Genomic DNA, 15,282 nt, shown 5'->3' with positions numbered 1-15,282 from the left:
GCTAGGATAGGCAGAGCTTGGGAGCTGGCTGAGAAGTGACTTGGTAACCAGCTAGATCTCTCCTCCCATAAAACTGAGAGATCTACTGCTTTGTTAACTGAGTTGCTTAAAATTAGCGATTCACTGGCCAATCAGGATGAGGGTAACTAGACACCCATTAAATACGGCTTACCTAGTGATGTCCTGCGGTGCAAGGTTAAGGAGCAGGGTAAAGATTATGAAGAACTCCAGGGATATCAAGCCATTTTTATCTTATTAATGAATTGCTACAGTTTAGGGCTCTTACTAATGTGCTACATTCCCACCCCCGCAACTTTATATATCAGTGGGATAAGCCATACATTTTTATAAACTCCATTCTTCTTCAAAGATTTTGACCAGCAAATACTCATATTTCCCAGCCTGAATTAAATGTTCCAATTGCACTTCCTTTAGACCTGGCAAACCTGGTCTAATGAATCTTCTAATATTTTTTAGAATATGCAATAAAGGTAATAACTCGCCAAAAGGTAATGCCAATAATACAAGAAGCTGCTAGTTGTTACTTAGAGCTAAACAAAATGAATCTTACCTCTTCGGATTCAAGGAGATACTCAGTTAACTGGCAACCTACAACTGTGAGCTGTTTGGCCTTTGCGTAATCCAGATCCAGGTTGGCATACAATTTGCTGCTAGGCTTGTAAAAATACATCAGTCGCCGTATAAATCTAACATTAAACAGACATATGAGGTGCTGAAAAGTTTGTTGCAAGCTTCAGGCAAATGTGTATACCACACTGTTTTATCTACGAGATGGCGAAGAGGCTTTATGTTTTCAAATGTTAGCACCTGTACTTAAATGCAAATGCTATTATAGGGTCATAGTGAAGTCAATACATTCTCTTCCCATACTAGCCTGCCTGCTCCCTGCTGCTCGCTTATGTATTGCTTGTGATTGTACTGGATTACTGATGGAAGAGCAGATTAGTTTCCTAATACAAAAAAACCCAAGCAATATGCATTTATTAATTTATTTGCTCATTCATTCTATTTGCACGCTACCATTTAACTAAGTTCTATGTGCAATATATGGAAACATTAAAAATATATAGCTACAATTCAAAACTTTACACAATAAAACTTTAAAAGCAATTATAAAAATTCCAGTAGCCAAATCTAAAATCAGCTCATGCACAGAAGCTAAAACCAACATAAAACCAGTAACTGGGAAACTTGGTCCAAAGATGTAATGCACCAGAGAGATGTACTCAGTACAATTTTTTAAAACCTATGAAAACAAGAAGGGTCTTGACCTGGTGCTTAAAAGAAAAACACTGGTGTCAGGGAAGCAACTCTTGCTGTGGCAGTCAATAAATAGGGTGCCATCAGGAGAAAGGTCATATTCCTTGTAACCATCCATCTTACTCAATTAGGCAGGGGAAACTCGAGATCAGCATCCCTGTCCTTTTCCCCCAAGAGTTAATTCAATTCAGTGAATTTCCTTTTCTAATTCATAACACACAAAGGCCAGGTTATTCAAAACTGTAACTGGGGAAAAGGCAGAAATGCAAGCACCCTTTCAGGAAATGTGTCACATTTCTTAGCAAGTGATGGTAAAAAACATAAAGCAAATAATGAAAGATTTCACCTTTGAAAAAGCACACACAGCAAATAGAAGCCAGTGTGATGTACTGGTTAGTGTCGGACTAAGACCTAGGAAACTGAGGGTCCTAGTCTTCAAGAACAGTCATACCTTGGATCTCAAACGCCTTGGCTCCAGAACAAATTGGCTCCCGAACAATCGAAACCCGGAAGTGAGTGTTCCGGTTTTCAAACTTTCTTTTGGAACCCGAACATCCGACGCAGGTTCTGCGGCTTCCAATTGGCTGTAGGAGCTTCCTGCAGCCAATGAGAAGCCACGCTTTGGTTTCCAAACATTTTAGAAGTTGAACGGACTTCCGGAACAGATTCTGTTCGACTTCCAAGGTACAACTGTACAGCCAATGTACCCCACAATTTACAAGTGTCAGGAACCCCTAGAAGCAGTTGTAAGAGGAAACGCAAGCTGCCAAGGCAGAACGGAACTGCCCTCCATTAGTAAATATGAATACCTGTTCCACTGTTCATCTTTGTTGAACTTTACGCTGATATTTGGCCACTGCAAAATAGATAAGAGAGTTTTGTAAGACTTGTATGCCACTTCCTTTCATTTCAATTTAAACCTCAGACATTAATTAGGGAGCCATTTAACGGCTTACCTTTAGTATGGTCCCTATCAGATTCCAATTCCACTCAAGATTCTCTTTGTGATGAAGAACTTGGCTGTCTCTCAGATTAATTAACAGTGCTTCATCAGTATCCTTGAATAGCAGAAGGAAGAAGAGAAATCAAAGTTCAAACTGCTGCAACACTTGCATCAGCATTAGAAAGTAATATACAAGTTTGCAGATTATTAAAATATATTGAACTGTAGACAGACCACCACCAAAATGTATGCCCACATTTTTTCTCTCTCTGCACTCAGAAGCCATGTCAGATTTCTAGTGCAACAGTTTCCCCACCCTATCTCCCCATGAAAGGTTTTCATTTAAACTCGTAATTCCTAGCAACTCTTATTTTGGAAATTCAGCTTAAATCAATGAAGATTATTTGCTGTTTACAAAAATAATAAGGAAAATCACAGACATTGAAGTAAAATAGCTACCTTTAGAATAAAGATGTCTTTCTGCACACGATACTGATCCCTTCGCTGATGTGTTGACATGGCTTTCTGAACAATGTGATCTAGATGAAGGCTATAAGGTTTCGGTCCTCGTTTCTTCATTTCATGAAAGCGTTTTAGACAATTTAGTGCAGCGCTGGCCCGTCTACCAAGGGGGAAAGTTGACAGTCAAATTTTTCAATAAGATTACTGCCTTTAGTAAGGATCTGAAAGGATGTGAAATATAGTCAAACTGCATTTCCCAGGGATCTTTGCACTAGAAGATGGCTTCAAAGTCTAACAATGGCCTGAACAACACAGCCCTGACCAGCTTTGTACCTGCCTGTCACAGCTCCAGGAAGAATGGTGGAGAGGCATCCAGGAGCCAGTATGCTCCTGGTTGCGTGACCAAGCCTCAAACATGGAAGGATGACCTTCTACAGAAACTAATCTGAGGCAGATATAAACTGAGCCTAAATTTGTTCCTTTTAGGAGCACTCCCAATTTTAAATTAGGACAGGAAACATTCCACTTGACTACTTAAACGGCTACTGTAAAAGTTTATCACAGGCATTCTGGAGCAAACCACAACTCATTCATTAAAGCATAATGACTCCATTTCTGGGTTCATGATCACAGGCTTTAAAAAGAGGGAAAATTTAGAATTTGAACCTGACTAGAGATAACTTAGAACCATGAAAACCACTGAGAGGTTTGCTACTGATCTGAGCAAGATGCAAACTTTATTTCAACGGGGGAAAACAGGTGAAATCAGATTATTAACTGGATTAAATAGTGATTACACTCTGAACATTCTGTTACAAACAGATTAGGGATTCCCCACACCCCAAGGTATATGATAAAATGAGCTTTCTCATGCAATTTGTATTTTACAAGACGTTACCTGATACTTGTCAGAATAACTATTCATTCAATTGTTCTTTATACAATTGTTCCAAATCAGTTATATTTTGGTACAGATTGATTAGGCCACGGTTTAAAGTGATTTTATGTAACCATGTCAGATGGCAGTAGTTCTTTTTTGTATTGATGGAGAAAAGGTTTTTTTTTAAAAATGGGGTCAACTGGGGAAACATTTAAATCAATTACATGAACACTGCAATAGATTCCTAATAGATATTTTCTCAGTACGTATATTTAAATGGGAAAAACTTATGAAGATGTAAATGAGTGGTAAAGATGATAAAAAACACCAGATTAAATAGTCTTGAATATATCAAAACCTCCCTTACACTATGAATCACAATTCTTCCTCTCTCTCTCTCTCTATATATATATTTAAAAGGAAATAAAGATACCAAAGGGCTTACGAATTTACTGAACCAGTGCTGCTGGCATAATCACTCATTGCATGAATGGTTTTTGTGTAGGGTGTCCAATAAAATTTGTAAATGGCTTGTAATTTTGGCGGGTACAGGACATATTATAAACTGTACTGCGTTTCTGAGGACTTGCACATAAAGTCCAAATAGAAATATTAACACACTTGAAAACAAATGAAAACTTCAGAACAAGAAAACTAGAAAGTCGTGCTTATTGTTTTCATTTTAAACAAGCACAATCTGTCTTAATCAAGAGCTGTTTTGGCAAGACAAATATTCAGGTTTTACAGGAAGCAAAATCCCTGAGTAAATTCGTCAGCTAGAAATTTTGGGTACAATCCTAATTTAGAAATCAACGGTAGAGCTCCTCTAGTGATACAGGCATTGCAACCTGAATTCCTGAATTCTTCAGATATCTGCTAAATGTTGATTTTTCTGGGAAACCTGACAAACGTCAAGTTTGCTTGTTTATTTCCAAGCCTAGGTCAACATACTTGGTAAGGAAGACCATGGGCCGAATCCAAAACTGCCCATACACAAGGAATGGACTTTCTCTTGTGCAACAAAACTTTCCCTTCCTCTCCTTTTCAGCAACCTATATGTCCCCTCAAATCTGTTCCTTAACAGAAGTCTGTGCATGTAACACTGGGCACCAAGCACTGGGCCAGAGAGCACCTCATGCAAAGCTAAACCATGGCTTAGTGCAAATGAACAAATGTGCATGATCCCAAAGTGTAGATTATGGCTGCAGTGCTCCTCTCAACCTAAGCATTACATCCAAACGTGGGCTTGTGGACTGTCTCCCCTGTACCACAAGCAGTAAACCATGGACGAACCCTGGGGTTGTATTCAACAAACTTTTACTTAGACCCACTGAAATGAATGGACCTAAACTGACCATGCCATTACTTTCAATGCACCTACTCTGAATTAATTTAATACTACCCCTGATTATAGCTTGTGGTTCATTAGGAGCACCAAACCATTGCTTAACCCATGGCTTAGCCCTGGGTAGCACAGCAGCAGCAAACTGGGGGAGGAGGTAATTGGCTGCAATCTTCACTCCAGGAACCTAAATTGCTTGGCTTTGCATTACATGTAAACTAGGTCAATGAAATTAATTATCTGTAATACAGGGTGAAGAGAAATTCTTAATTTCCCCACTGTATAGAAGGTGGACTTTGTGTACATACGATGTACATATTAGATAGCTTAGTTTATTAGCCAAAAGAAGAAGAGAAACTTGTGTCCTTGTTTTCATGGCTTTTGTTTCTTCCTGATCTTTGTCCTGTTTCTGCTGGGTTTTTTTATCTTGAAAGCCTTTCAGACATGGTACCCATTAATAAATGTTTTTACTATCATGCCCACTGCTCTGTATTCTTTGGATAATATGGCTTCTAATTTCAAATATATAAAATCACTAAAGCCATCCATTTAGATAAGTCGTAAGAAGAAGTGCAGCTATACTGAATTGGATATGCCAATTTAGGGTAACTTCAGCAGGTTACTAAAATGTATGCTTACTGTCTCTTCTCCTTTGCGATGTCAAAAGAAGCTGCCATGTTCATTAAAGTTGGTAAGCAGTGTAAGTGATGGCTATGACAATGAGGAAGAATGGTGTTTGCCTGAAAAAGAGAAGAAAAATCATAGATTTTCATTTTCAGTTACAGCCCAGGTCCCACCCAATGAAAACCTATTTAACTTGAATGGTATACAAGCAGAACTCTGCCAAAAGGAAATCGCTTTTCCTTTCTCTTTCCACTTCAGATAAAATTAAGCTAATATAAATTTTTTAAAAGTAAATACTGAATTTGACATAAATTTAAAAACTTAAAAAATTGTCCAGTATCCCCTTAGAGACCAACTAAGTTTGTTCCAAACAACTGAATTTGACAAATGTAGAAAAAGCGTTCGCTAACTGCTTGTATATGTTGCAGGCTTAGACAAGATTTCTAACAATTCTCTTGGAAAACCCACTTCCTTGAGATATTATCAGTTAGCAAACCACATTAAAGGAGCCAACAAGCAGTGGATTCATGCATCTAATGAAGCTGAATGTAACCTATTTAATACAGCTTATACTATAAAAATATTAATCTTTAGAGTCTTGCTTTTGCCGCAAAAGACTAATTCAGCTGCTTCTCTGGAGAATGACTTTTATAGCTGGGGCTCTTAATTCTAAAAGTACAAAATTAACAACCTGCAAAAATAATGAATGATGAACATGGAGCTTGTAAACCAATATGAGAGCTGACTGTGCTCTCTTGAGCCAGCATTAAATAGCCATCCAGGGATGGCCGGTAATGCACTGAAGAAAGCGAGGATCCATCAGTGAACTAGCCGAGTTTCCATAGCTGCGACAAGTCTACAGGAAACTTGACGGGGCAGGAGCCATGCTTACACAGTCCCTAGTCCTTCTGGTAGTTCTCAGCAAGGCAGCAGGGTTTTGAATCATAGGAGCAGGAAGGAAGTGAAAGATCCAGCTGCACAAATTTAAGATGGGGAACACCTGGATTGCCAGTAGTAGATGTGAAACGGATCTAGGGGTTTTAGTAGACTACAAGCTTCACACGGGTCAATGGTGTGATGCAGCAGCCAAAGAAGCTAATGTTATTCTAGGCTGCAACAACAGAAGTATAGTGTTGCAATCAAGAAAAGTCACAGAACCACTCTATCCTGCCTTGGTCAGATCACAGCTGGAGTTCTGTGTCCAGTTCTAAGCAACACAATTTAAGGAGGATATTGACAAGCTGAAACGTGTGCAGAGGAGGGCAACCAATATGATCAAGGGTCTGAAAACCAAGCCTTATGAGGAACAGTGGAGGGAGTTGGGTATGTTTTGCCTGTTAAAGAGGAGACTCAGAGGAGATATGATAGCCATCTTCAAATATCTAAAGGGCTGTCACATGGAAGATGGAGCAAGCTTGTTTTCTCCTGCTCTGGTGGATAGGACCCAAACCAATGGATTCAAGTTAAAAGAAAGGAGATTAAATAATTTTCTCACAGTAAGAACTTGTTGACAGTGGAACAGACTCCCATGGTAAGCGGTGGACTCTTTAATTGGAGGTTTTTAAGCAAAGGATGGCCATCTGTCATGTATGATCTAGTTGATATTCCTGCATTTAAGGGGGTTCGACTAGATGACCCTTGGGGTACCTTCCAACTCAACAATTCTATGATCCTATGACCTTTTTATAACCTACTGCATCTTTTACTGGGGCAAGGACACGCTTTCAGGGAACCAGAGAATTCTTTGTATTGGGTAACTATACCTTCTTCCTTAAGTAAAATATTCCTTTTAAAATTATTTTGTTTTCTTCCATCCTTGGAAGATTCCCAAAGTAAAGAATTTAACCATCAGTACATGAAACAAAGTCTTCCTTACCATATGCAAAAGTTCCCCAAGTAAGATTGTTGCTCTGACGGATACATGGTCATCGCTGCTTGTGATTACTTCAACTAGACCCTGGAGTAAGTAAGAAGTGAAACTCTATTGTAACTATATCACTGTTCTGCTTTGCCCAGAACCTACTACAATAGAGTTAACTAATTGTCATTTAAATGAAAGTCTGAACGTACTTCTAAGAGTCCATTTCTAATGAAAGCAGAGAGAACCAGCGCCAAGTAGTTGTCCATGAGGTCAGGCCTAGATAAATGTGCAAAAGAAAATTGAGATCAACTTCATGTTCTCTTTCATATTATCTAAGTGAAGCAGGCAGAAATAACGTTAATGATTTTGATAACACAATACCTTGATCTGGCTCGGTGAGGTAATATAACTTTAGCTTCTGCAGCTACAAAACCATCAGAAAGTCTCCAACTATCTTGAAACCTGCTTGGATCTACAAGAAAGCCATCGAGTTTAATTAACAAGAGCAATGGAGTATGTCAGTACCATAATTCCTAGTCACCTTTCATTTTGATTTGGTATTATTATTTCACTCTCCTTGTCTCCTGCTTGTTCCTCTTGATTTCTATGCTCTCGTGTGTGCTTTATAGCTACATAAATACACATAAGCTACCATTTAGTTAATCTCATAATAAATGGTATCAGGTTTAAATTACAGTAGGCACTAATAGTCTCACATTTATCTCAGAAAGACATACAAGTCAGTGACATATGAAAGTACACAAGGTGGACCTATTCTAAAGGCAAGTAAAATGTACTTTTTCCACACTTTAATAAAACTTTACAGGTTTCAGGTTTCAGAACCAGAGAGTTGGAAGGAACCTCAAAGATTCTGTTAATGCAACATCCCTGATGAGAGACCATGTATATAAGGGATGATGTGGATTTCTTACATCCCTTCTAGCCCCGCCCCCTTTCCATTCCCCCCCTTTAATGTTACCACACGTAAAAAGCTGAATGCGCACAAGTTGCAGGCTTACTGCATAGGAACCACCTTATAACAGCCATTCTTGTGAATGCAAGAAAACTGAAGCCGTATGTTTATGTACGCAAGTCATGTTGAAACCTTTTTATTTATGTTTAACAAATTAGTTTCATTACACCACATGCCTCATTCTTGGCTACATTAGGGGTAAGTATTCAGATAAATAGAATCTGTGGTGGCGGCAGGAATAAAGGGGGTTTAGTGAAATACCCAGAAAAAGCCCAGCTCTTAGCAGTACATCCTCATAAGAGTGGAAAGGTGGTACAGGGAAGTGTAGGGACTGCCTGAGCATATCAGAGCAAAAGTGGGGACAGAGGCATGACACATTCAGCCTTGTTGCAAAACAAAATCTTAGCATTTGTCTGCACCACTGCCCTTTGCCACCTCTTATTTAACTTTGTTATACTTTTGTTTATGCTCTTATTTTTCTCTGCTGTTTGCACCACCTGCAGTTCATATGTGCAAGTGAACACTGCAGGAATCATTAATGGAGAGGGGGGAAAGGGATGCCATGAAGGCCAAGCAGCAGATGAATTAATCAGTAAGCACTTCAAGCTGCTGCTTGGCTTTATGGCATCCCTTTCCCCCTTGTTTGCCAGCTACCACTGAATTGTTCATGTGTACACATGACCTGCAGATGCACAAAAAGCAACAACATAACAGTCACAATGTAAGAGAAGCCTGTTGGTGTCGAGGAGATAGCCAGGCTGATAAAGCATACTTGCAGGGAGAAATCATGAGGAACCTTGCAAGGAAGTTAAACCCTCTTTAACTTTAAATTTTCTGATAACTAAACCTGGAAGTGGAATCTTCATCGATAGAGGGAGTCCACAATATGCTATGAATGACATCTATATGAATCTGTCAGTAGAAGATCTGGAGCACAGGGTCATCAATATGCTGATGACACACAGCTCTATTTCTCCACAACACCTGCATCAGCAGTAGTTGTTTAAGCCCAGAACCAGTGTCTGAATGCAACTGTGGACTGGCTGAGGAACAATAAACTGGGTGGGAGAGATGGGAAGATAGATGGAGACTCAGTGAGTAGGACTGCTCCGTAAGATAGGTCAACTGCCTGTTCTGAATGGAGGTGTACTCCCTCTGAAGGAGCAGGTACCCAGCCTGGGGGTACCCCTGGATACATCTTTATCATTAGACATCCAAGTGATATCTGTGTTTAGGAGTGTCTTTTATAAGCATCTGGCATGCCAGCTACAACTGTATATGGATTGGGATAGCCTGGCCAATGCAGTGGCAAACTTGAAGCTGGATTACTGCAATGTGCTCTATGTGGGGCTGCTCGTGGGTCTGGTCCAGAAGCACCAGAAAGTGAGGAAAGCAGCAGCTAGACTGTTGGTGGGGGCAGCTCTCTGACAGCATGCAGCACCTCTGCTAAAACTTGTAGCATATGGCAGCCTGTGCAACTGTTTAAGGTTGTGTTGAGTGAACAACCTGGATCCCAGATACTTTGAAGGACTACCTAAGTACATATAACCCAGTCCCAGCACTGAGATCATCTGGATTAGCACTGCCTTTTATCTGGAAGAGAATGGGGGTGTTTCAGAAGCCACTCAGGCTTCAACTATAAGTTAAGCATTTAGTGTTGCCAGACCCGTGCTGAGAAAGAGTATTCCATCAGAGATTTGACAAAAAATCCTTGTTGCTAAGTGGCAGACATATTTCTGCTGTTTACACAGAGAAGAAGCTTCTGGTTACTACAATTCTAAAGTAAGGTACTCATGACTAAGTCCAGCAATGAACTGCAGGACTCAAGTATGCAGAAGCCATTACAGGAATGGACTTGATAAGCTTTCCCAATGAATGAAGAGTAACATGCAAGTTCAATACTAACCTACACTGAGAAGTGCTTCTATAAATTCTTCTGTCACGATAGGAAGAGGAAGGCGAAATATATCATAAAGAACTTCAAGCAGTCCTCGCTATAAACATAAAAAGGAACAGAATTTTTAAAACCAGTAGAAATTTAATGAATTTGCACTGTGGTGTGAGGGGTGACCTTTGCTGATACCATTTTCCCCTACAGCTGTCTACTCCTCTTCCCATAGTGGCGCAGAGGGCACAGAAGGAATAAGCAAAATAGTCTTCCATAGCATGAGTTGCATTCTACAGTTTGTCACAAATAATTTAACATTACAGACACATCCTAAGCTTCTGCCTTTTGGAAGAATGACCATAATAAAATAACATTGCTCATTCATACAGTTTTAGCATTTAATATCTTGTAGTGAGCAGTAAGGCTTGTTGCAAGTCACAGATGCCTAGTGAACACATTACAACTAATATGAGATGGCTAAGGGGTATATATAGATTCACTCTTTACTCTTCCAGCTGTTATCCCAACAGTATAAAAAACCCTCAACATGTTTTGTTTGTTAACTCTCTTGCTCTAGAACCTATCTCGTGCTCTCATTTCATGATTATTTGGGTCAGATGATGCCACTACAGAGAGATCTGACCCATAGTCAGCTGTCACTCTCCTTCTGTCAGAGACCCTACCCTCTCTACACTGTAGCTTCAGGCAGCCAAGAAGGATTAATCCCGACTCTCCTGCCCTTATTTCCAAGTGACTGTCTTCCTCAACTTACAGCTCCCCAACTCTGTTCATTCTTGAGAGAGGCTCTGTAGCCTCTGAGGACTGCACCGGAACATTAGTAGCTTTGTGGCACTTTCAGCCACAGTTACTTCCAGCTGTCAGTTATGCCATGGAGTCAGAGGGCCAATGTGTGCACAACCTCCAATAATACAGATATATACACACAGAGTGATTTCTTAGAAAACAGAATTTGTACATCTGTCTACACGAAAAGAGCAAGCATACAAGCCCTCGGAATCCATCTTGTAGAAGTCAAACACATACCCTTATTTCCATATTAGGTATACACAGCACTCCAATGAGAGATTGGATCCCGGAATTTCCAGGCTTGCATAAACTAATAATGCCTAAAAACAAAATAAAATGCATAATTGCATGACGGCAAACTCATGTGCAAACACCCAGTGGGAAACCTCTGCCACAGGCTGAACAACAGACAGTTGGTCTAAAAATAACACAGCATAAACTTCACAGGATTTCTAGGACCATGAACAAATTGTGTTTCTTTTATCATGGAATCATCATCATCATAATATAGCTCAAAGAGAGCAACAGATTTGCTTTGCCAGGAAGCAACGAAATAAAATAAAATAATAATCTTGCCCATAGTGATGCTACCGAAAAATGGGAATCATACTAGATAATTATTGAAACTTACGAATCCTGCAGCTTCAGATAAGGAGCTTCTCTACTCAAACACCCGGTTCTCAAGAGTGCAGCCAGATGATAGCCCCTGGTATTCAGAGGTTCACTGCCTCTGAACACGGAAACAACATTTGGATATCATGGCTAATAGTTGTTGATAGACCTAGAACTTCCAGGAATGCACCTAACCCTTTTCCAAAACCACCTAAGATAATGGTCACAACCACATCTTATGGCAATGAACTGCACAGCCGTGAGGTGAAGTACTTTATAAACCTCCACCACATCTCCCTTTGTTTTTGTCTTTTTGCCAACGACAAAGCTTTAGCCTCCCATCAGAACTTCTAAAGAAGTTATCTTTTGTGTCCAGACAATTTCAGAGTTGTGTTTGTCAGGAACGAAAGGCTTTTTTAAGGCCACCTCTGGGTTGTGGAATTCTCTCCCTAGAATTCATCTCACCCCCTCCCTGATGGCTTTGTGTTGCTGCAAAAACCTTCCTGTTAATGCTCTTGCAACAATTTATTTTGTTCTTATTTTATCAGCTACTTAGTCATGTTTTAGTTCTAAAAGATTGACAAGACAGAACTGATTCTGATACTTGTTCTTCCTCAGCAGTATTTTTTCTTCCGTATGTTTAGTAATTCTAGCTCCTCCTGAATCTTTTTTAAAAGTCGCAATACACTGCCTTTCAATCCAGTGATAAGAAGGCCAATTTCAGCAGCAAGTTGCATATACTGTCTGCTTCCCCAAATACTGGCTCATCCAAACTCCACAGCCTTCTGGGATTAGGCATGTGCTTACCAATGCAGGTGACTTTTCCATCGTGGTGCCCTATCTATGAAATGTTCTCTTTGGGGAGGCTTGTCTAGTGTCTAAATGGCCTTTTCAATCCCCCCCCCCCCGCCCGGGATATCTATTTTCATAGGCCTTTTAAATGTTAGCTGAAGTGGTTTTATTGTATCGGCTGTGTTTGTTACTTTTTCTCCCAATTCAGTATTGGTTGATTCATCTTTGCAGTTGAAGTGGTTTTATTTTAAAATTGACGTAAATATGTTTATTTCACTGCAAGCTGCCCTGATAACTTAATTGAGCTCAGGCAGGATGCACATTTTTAAAGCATTAACAGTTATAAGAGCTCCAATTACCACATTTGATTTTTAAAAAGAAATCTTGGGTATGTGTGTTCTGACCAGGTAATTCATTTATTTTTAATTTGTCAATCAGTTCTCAAACTTCACCTCTTGGTGCATCTATTTGAAATGGTTGTTCAGAACAATTACAGCCACCCTCCACAAATGTGGTCCACGAAAAGCAGATCTCCCAATATTGTAAACCACCCATTTTCACGCGAGGCGCACAAGAGTGTGTGTGCGCGCGCACACACACACGCATATACATACACACACACACACACACCTCCAATAACATATACCTTTTTTCTACACTCCAAGTATGCCATCATTCTAAAGGTTAAACCAAGTTCTTACCTGCCCACGATCGAAATGCTGCGACAATTCCCATTTTACTAGCAGACAGCCGTGCTTCTCGGTCCTCCCTGCCATAAAAAACAATATTGAGAATAAATATCCATGTTAAACTGAGTCGTGTTTATTAAACACTCAAATTGGTATCTCTGATTTGTGACAATTTTTAAATTTTAAATTGTTAAATGTTAAGAATACAATATGGTATGGTATGGTAAAAATACAATATGAAAATTATGGGTTTCTTCCCCGCCCCCTTTTTTTCTACTGAGGATTGTCAAAATGAAAATTGCCATGCATGGGACAGATGGCTTAATGGTACATGGAGTGCTCAATATTGGAGGGGCAGGGAATAGTATCACTCATGAAAGTGTGCCCTCAAAAGTCAGAGAATGGCTTGCAAAAGCCCTCGTCCAGGATAGAAAGTTCAACTACTTAAATATCAGGGTTAGCAAGTAGCAGCTAATGGAGTCTGTACTTACTTCTGCTGTCCTTCTGCAGTATCTGGATTGTGCCTGTAGTGAAAGTCTGTGTAGGGCGCTAATATCCGCTGCAGTAAGGAAACAAAAGTTTGGAGTCATTCCCATTATCACCATACAATCTTTATTATTATCCACCGTTTAAATGTTGAAAAAATACTATCTATTCCAACGTAAGTAGTTCTTTCTTAAGTGATATAGAAAATAGAATTTGCTTCTGACCTTAACAAAGATACATCTGCAAAATTATCTATGAAGCAGAGTAAAGTGAAGACATCCAATTAGAATGACCTATTATTCCTTACCTTTTGAAATAGAATATATGCAGCATCTTTTTGCATGTTTGCAACTTTTACCTGTTGACAGACCTGGCAGAAAGTACTGCCAATCGAGGGCTTATTTTTAAGGGTGTGTTTAAAAAGAAAATATGGATAATACAGATCACCGGATTGAGGCAACAACCCAAAGCATGTCTGTTCAGTAAGTCCTACTGAATTCAGTGGGGCTTAATCCTAGTTAAGTGGGGTTTGGAATGCAACCTAAGTGTTGATACACTAAGACTGTATAAGAAAAAGAAAGTTCCTACCTCTAATTCGACATCTGCACGCACATACTGTCGAGTCTTTGGATGATTGAGAAGATGCAAGACGGTCGTTATAAGAGCTTCATTTATACGGCTTAACTGGCAGTCAATCACATTTTTCAAAATGGTACTTAGACCACCTCGAAGTGCAACTACTTCTGGATTCTGAATTGCTGAAAGAAGAGAATGATATTAACTGAACCAATTAACCATATTTCTCATCTAATCTTATTTCTATGTTTATGTTCAGCTTCATACCAAGAAAATGTTCAGATTTCAGCTTAAAACCTTTTTTGTTTAAAGTCAAAATATATTGTAAATTCCTTTTCTTGGATGCTCAGGAAAAAAATTCATTATTTACTTATTTACCAATTAATGCCAAAATAGGCTTCTAATCCATTTATAAAAGACAGAAACCAATTGTACATTGTTAAAATTCAAAATAATTAAAAATACACCATACTTAAAGCACACAATAAAACAAACCCATTAAAACACTGACATATAAATGTCCATAATTAAAATATGCAACAAAACTATAATACTTTTCAACTTTCTTACCTAGTTCACAGATAATTGCAATGCATGCTCGAACCATCCTGTCCCTCTCCTGAAGGCCGTCGTTTCCAACAGCTATCAAGGAATTGGTAACCGAACTAGGAAATAATGAAGCATTCACAGTGATCATCTGCAAAGAAATGCAAAAAGAAATGGAGAGATGGGTTTGTCACGGCAACATTACAGTAGGATTACAGAAATACACTAATGGTTCTTCTATGTGTTTGTATCAAACTCTTTCTCCCACCTGCACGTTTGGGCTCAGTATTCTGCTCTTTTGCTTCCACATTCTTTTTTAACAGTTTCTTCGACAAATACATAAAGATGGCTATGTACTGTAAAAGGTTAGAAGCCATACTAAGATAAATATTCTACTGCACGACCATGCAGAGTTCTCATCAGGGCCTTCTGGTTCAATTTAACTAGGGAGCAGCAGATATGCACTCAAGAAGCTGTTTCTAATGCAAGGCTAAATGGTGTTCACCAAGAATGGCCCCTT

At 39.3% G+C, this 15,282-nt stretch overlaps 1 protein-coding gene across 6 annotated transcripts in view; it reads right to left on the bottom strand.

Moving 5' to 3' along the window:
- Positions 1–15,282, bottom strand: part of RICTOR (RPTOR independent companion of MTOR complex 2) — a 61,418-nt gene that overhangs the window by 25,381 nt on the left and 20,755 nt on the right. For all 6 annotated transcript variants that reach the window (XR_014517221.1, XR_014517222.1, XR_014517223.1 and 3 more), the window contains exons 7-20: positions 14,787–14,913; positions 14,229–14,398; positions 13,646–13,713; positions 13,167–13,234; positions 11,299–11,381; positions 10,273–10,360; positions 7,775–7,865; positions 7,603–7,669; positions 7,409–7,489; positions 5,548–5,648; positions 2,684–2,846; positions 2,238–2,339; positions 2,091–2,137; positions 572–707 (exon numbers count right to left, since the gene is read on the bottom strand). Coding sequence is in view for 3 of the 6 variants with exons in the window: in XM_083465674.1 (XP_083321800.1) it covers positions 572–707; positions 2,091–2,137; positions 2,238–2,339; positions 2,684–2,846; positions 5,548–5,648; positions 7,409–7,489; positions 7,603–7,669; positions 7,775–7,865; positions 10,273–10,360; positions 11,299–11,381; positions 13,167–13,234; positions 13,646–13,713; positions 14,229–14,398; positions 14,787–14,913 (1,392 nt within the window). In the remaining 3 variants the exon portion in view is untranslated. The remainder of the gene's footprint in view (positions 1–571; positions 708–2,090; positions 2,138–2,237; positions 2,340–2,683; positions 2,847–5,547; positions 5,649–7,408; positions 7,490–7,602; positions 7,670–7,774; positions 7,866–10,272; positions 10,361–11,298; positions 11,382–13,166; positions 13,235–13,645; positions 13,714–14,228; positions 14,399–14,786; positions 14,914–15,282) is intronic.

The sequence above is a fragment of the Podarcis liolepis genome (genome assembly GCF_965112155.1).
Source record: "Podarcis liolepis genome assembly, chromosome: 11".
NCBI lineage: Eukaryota > Metazoa > Chordata > Lepidosauria > Squamata > Lacertidae > Podarcis > Podarcis liolepis.
Note: the sequence above shows the minus strand (reverse complement) of the source record. Positions and strands in the feature narration are given on the sequence as shown.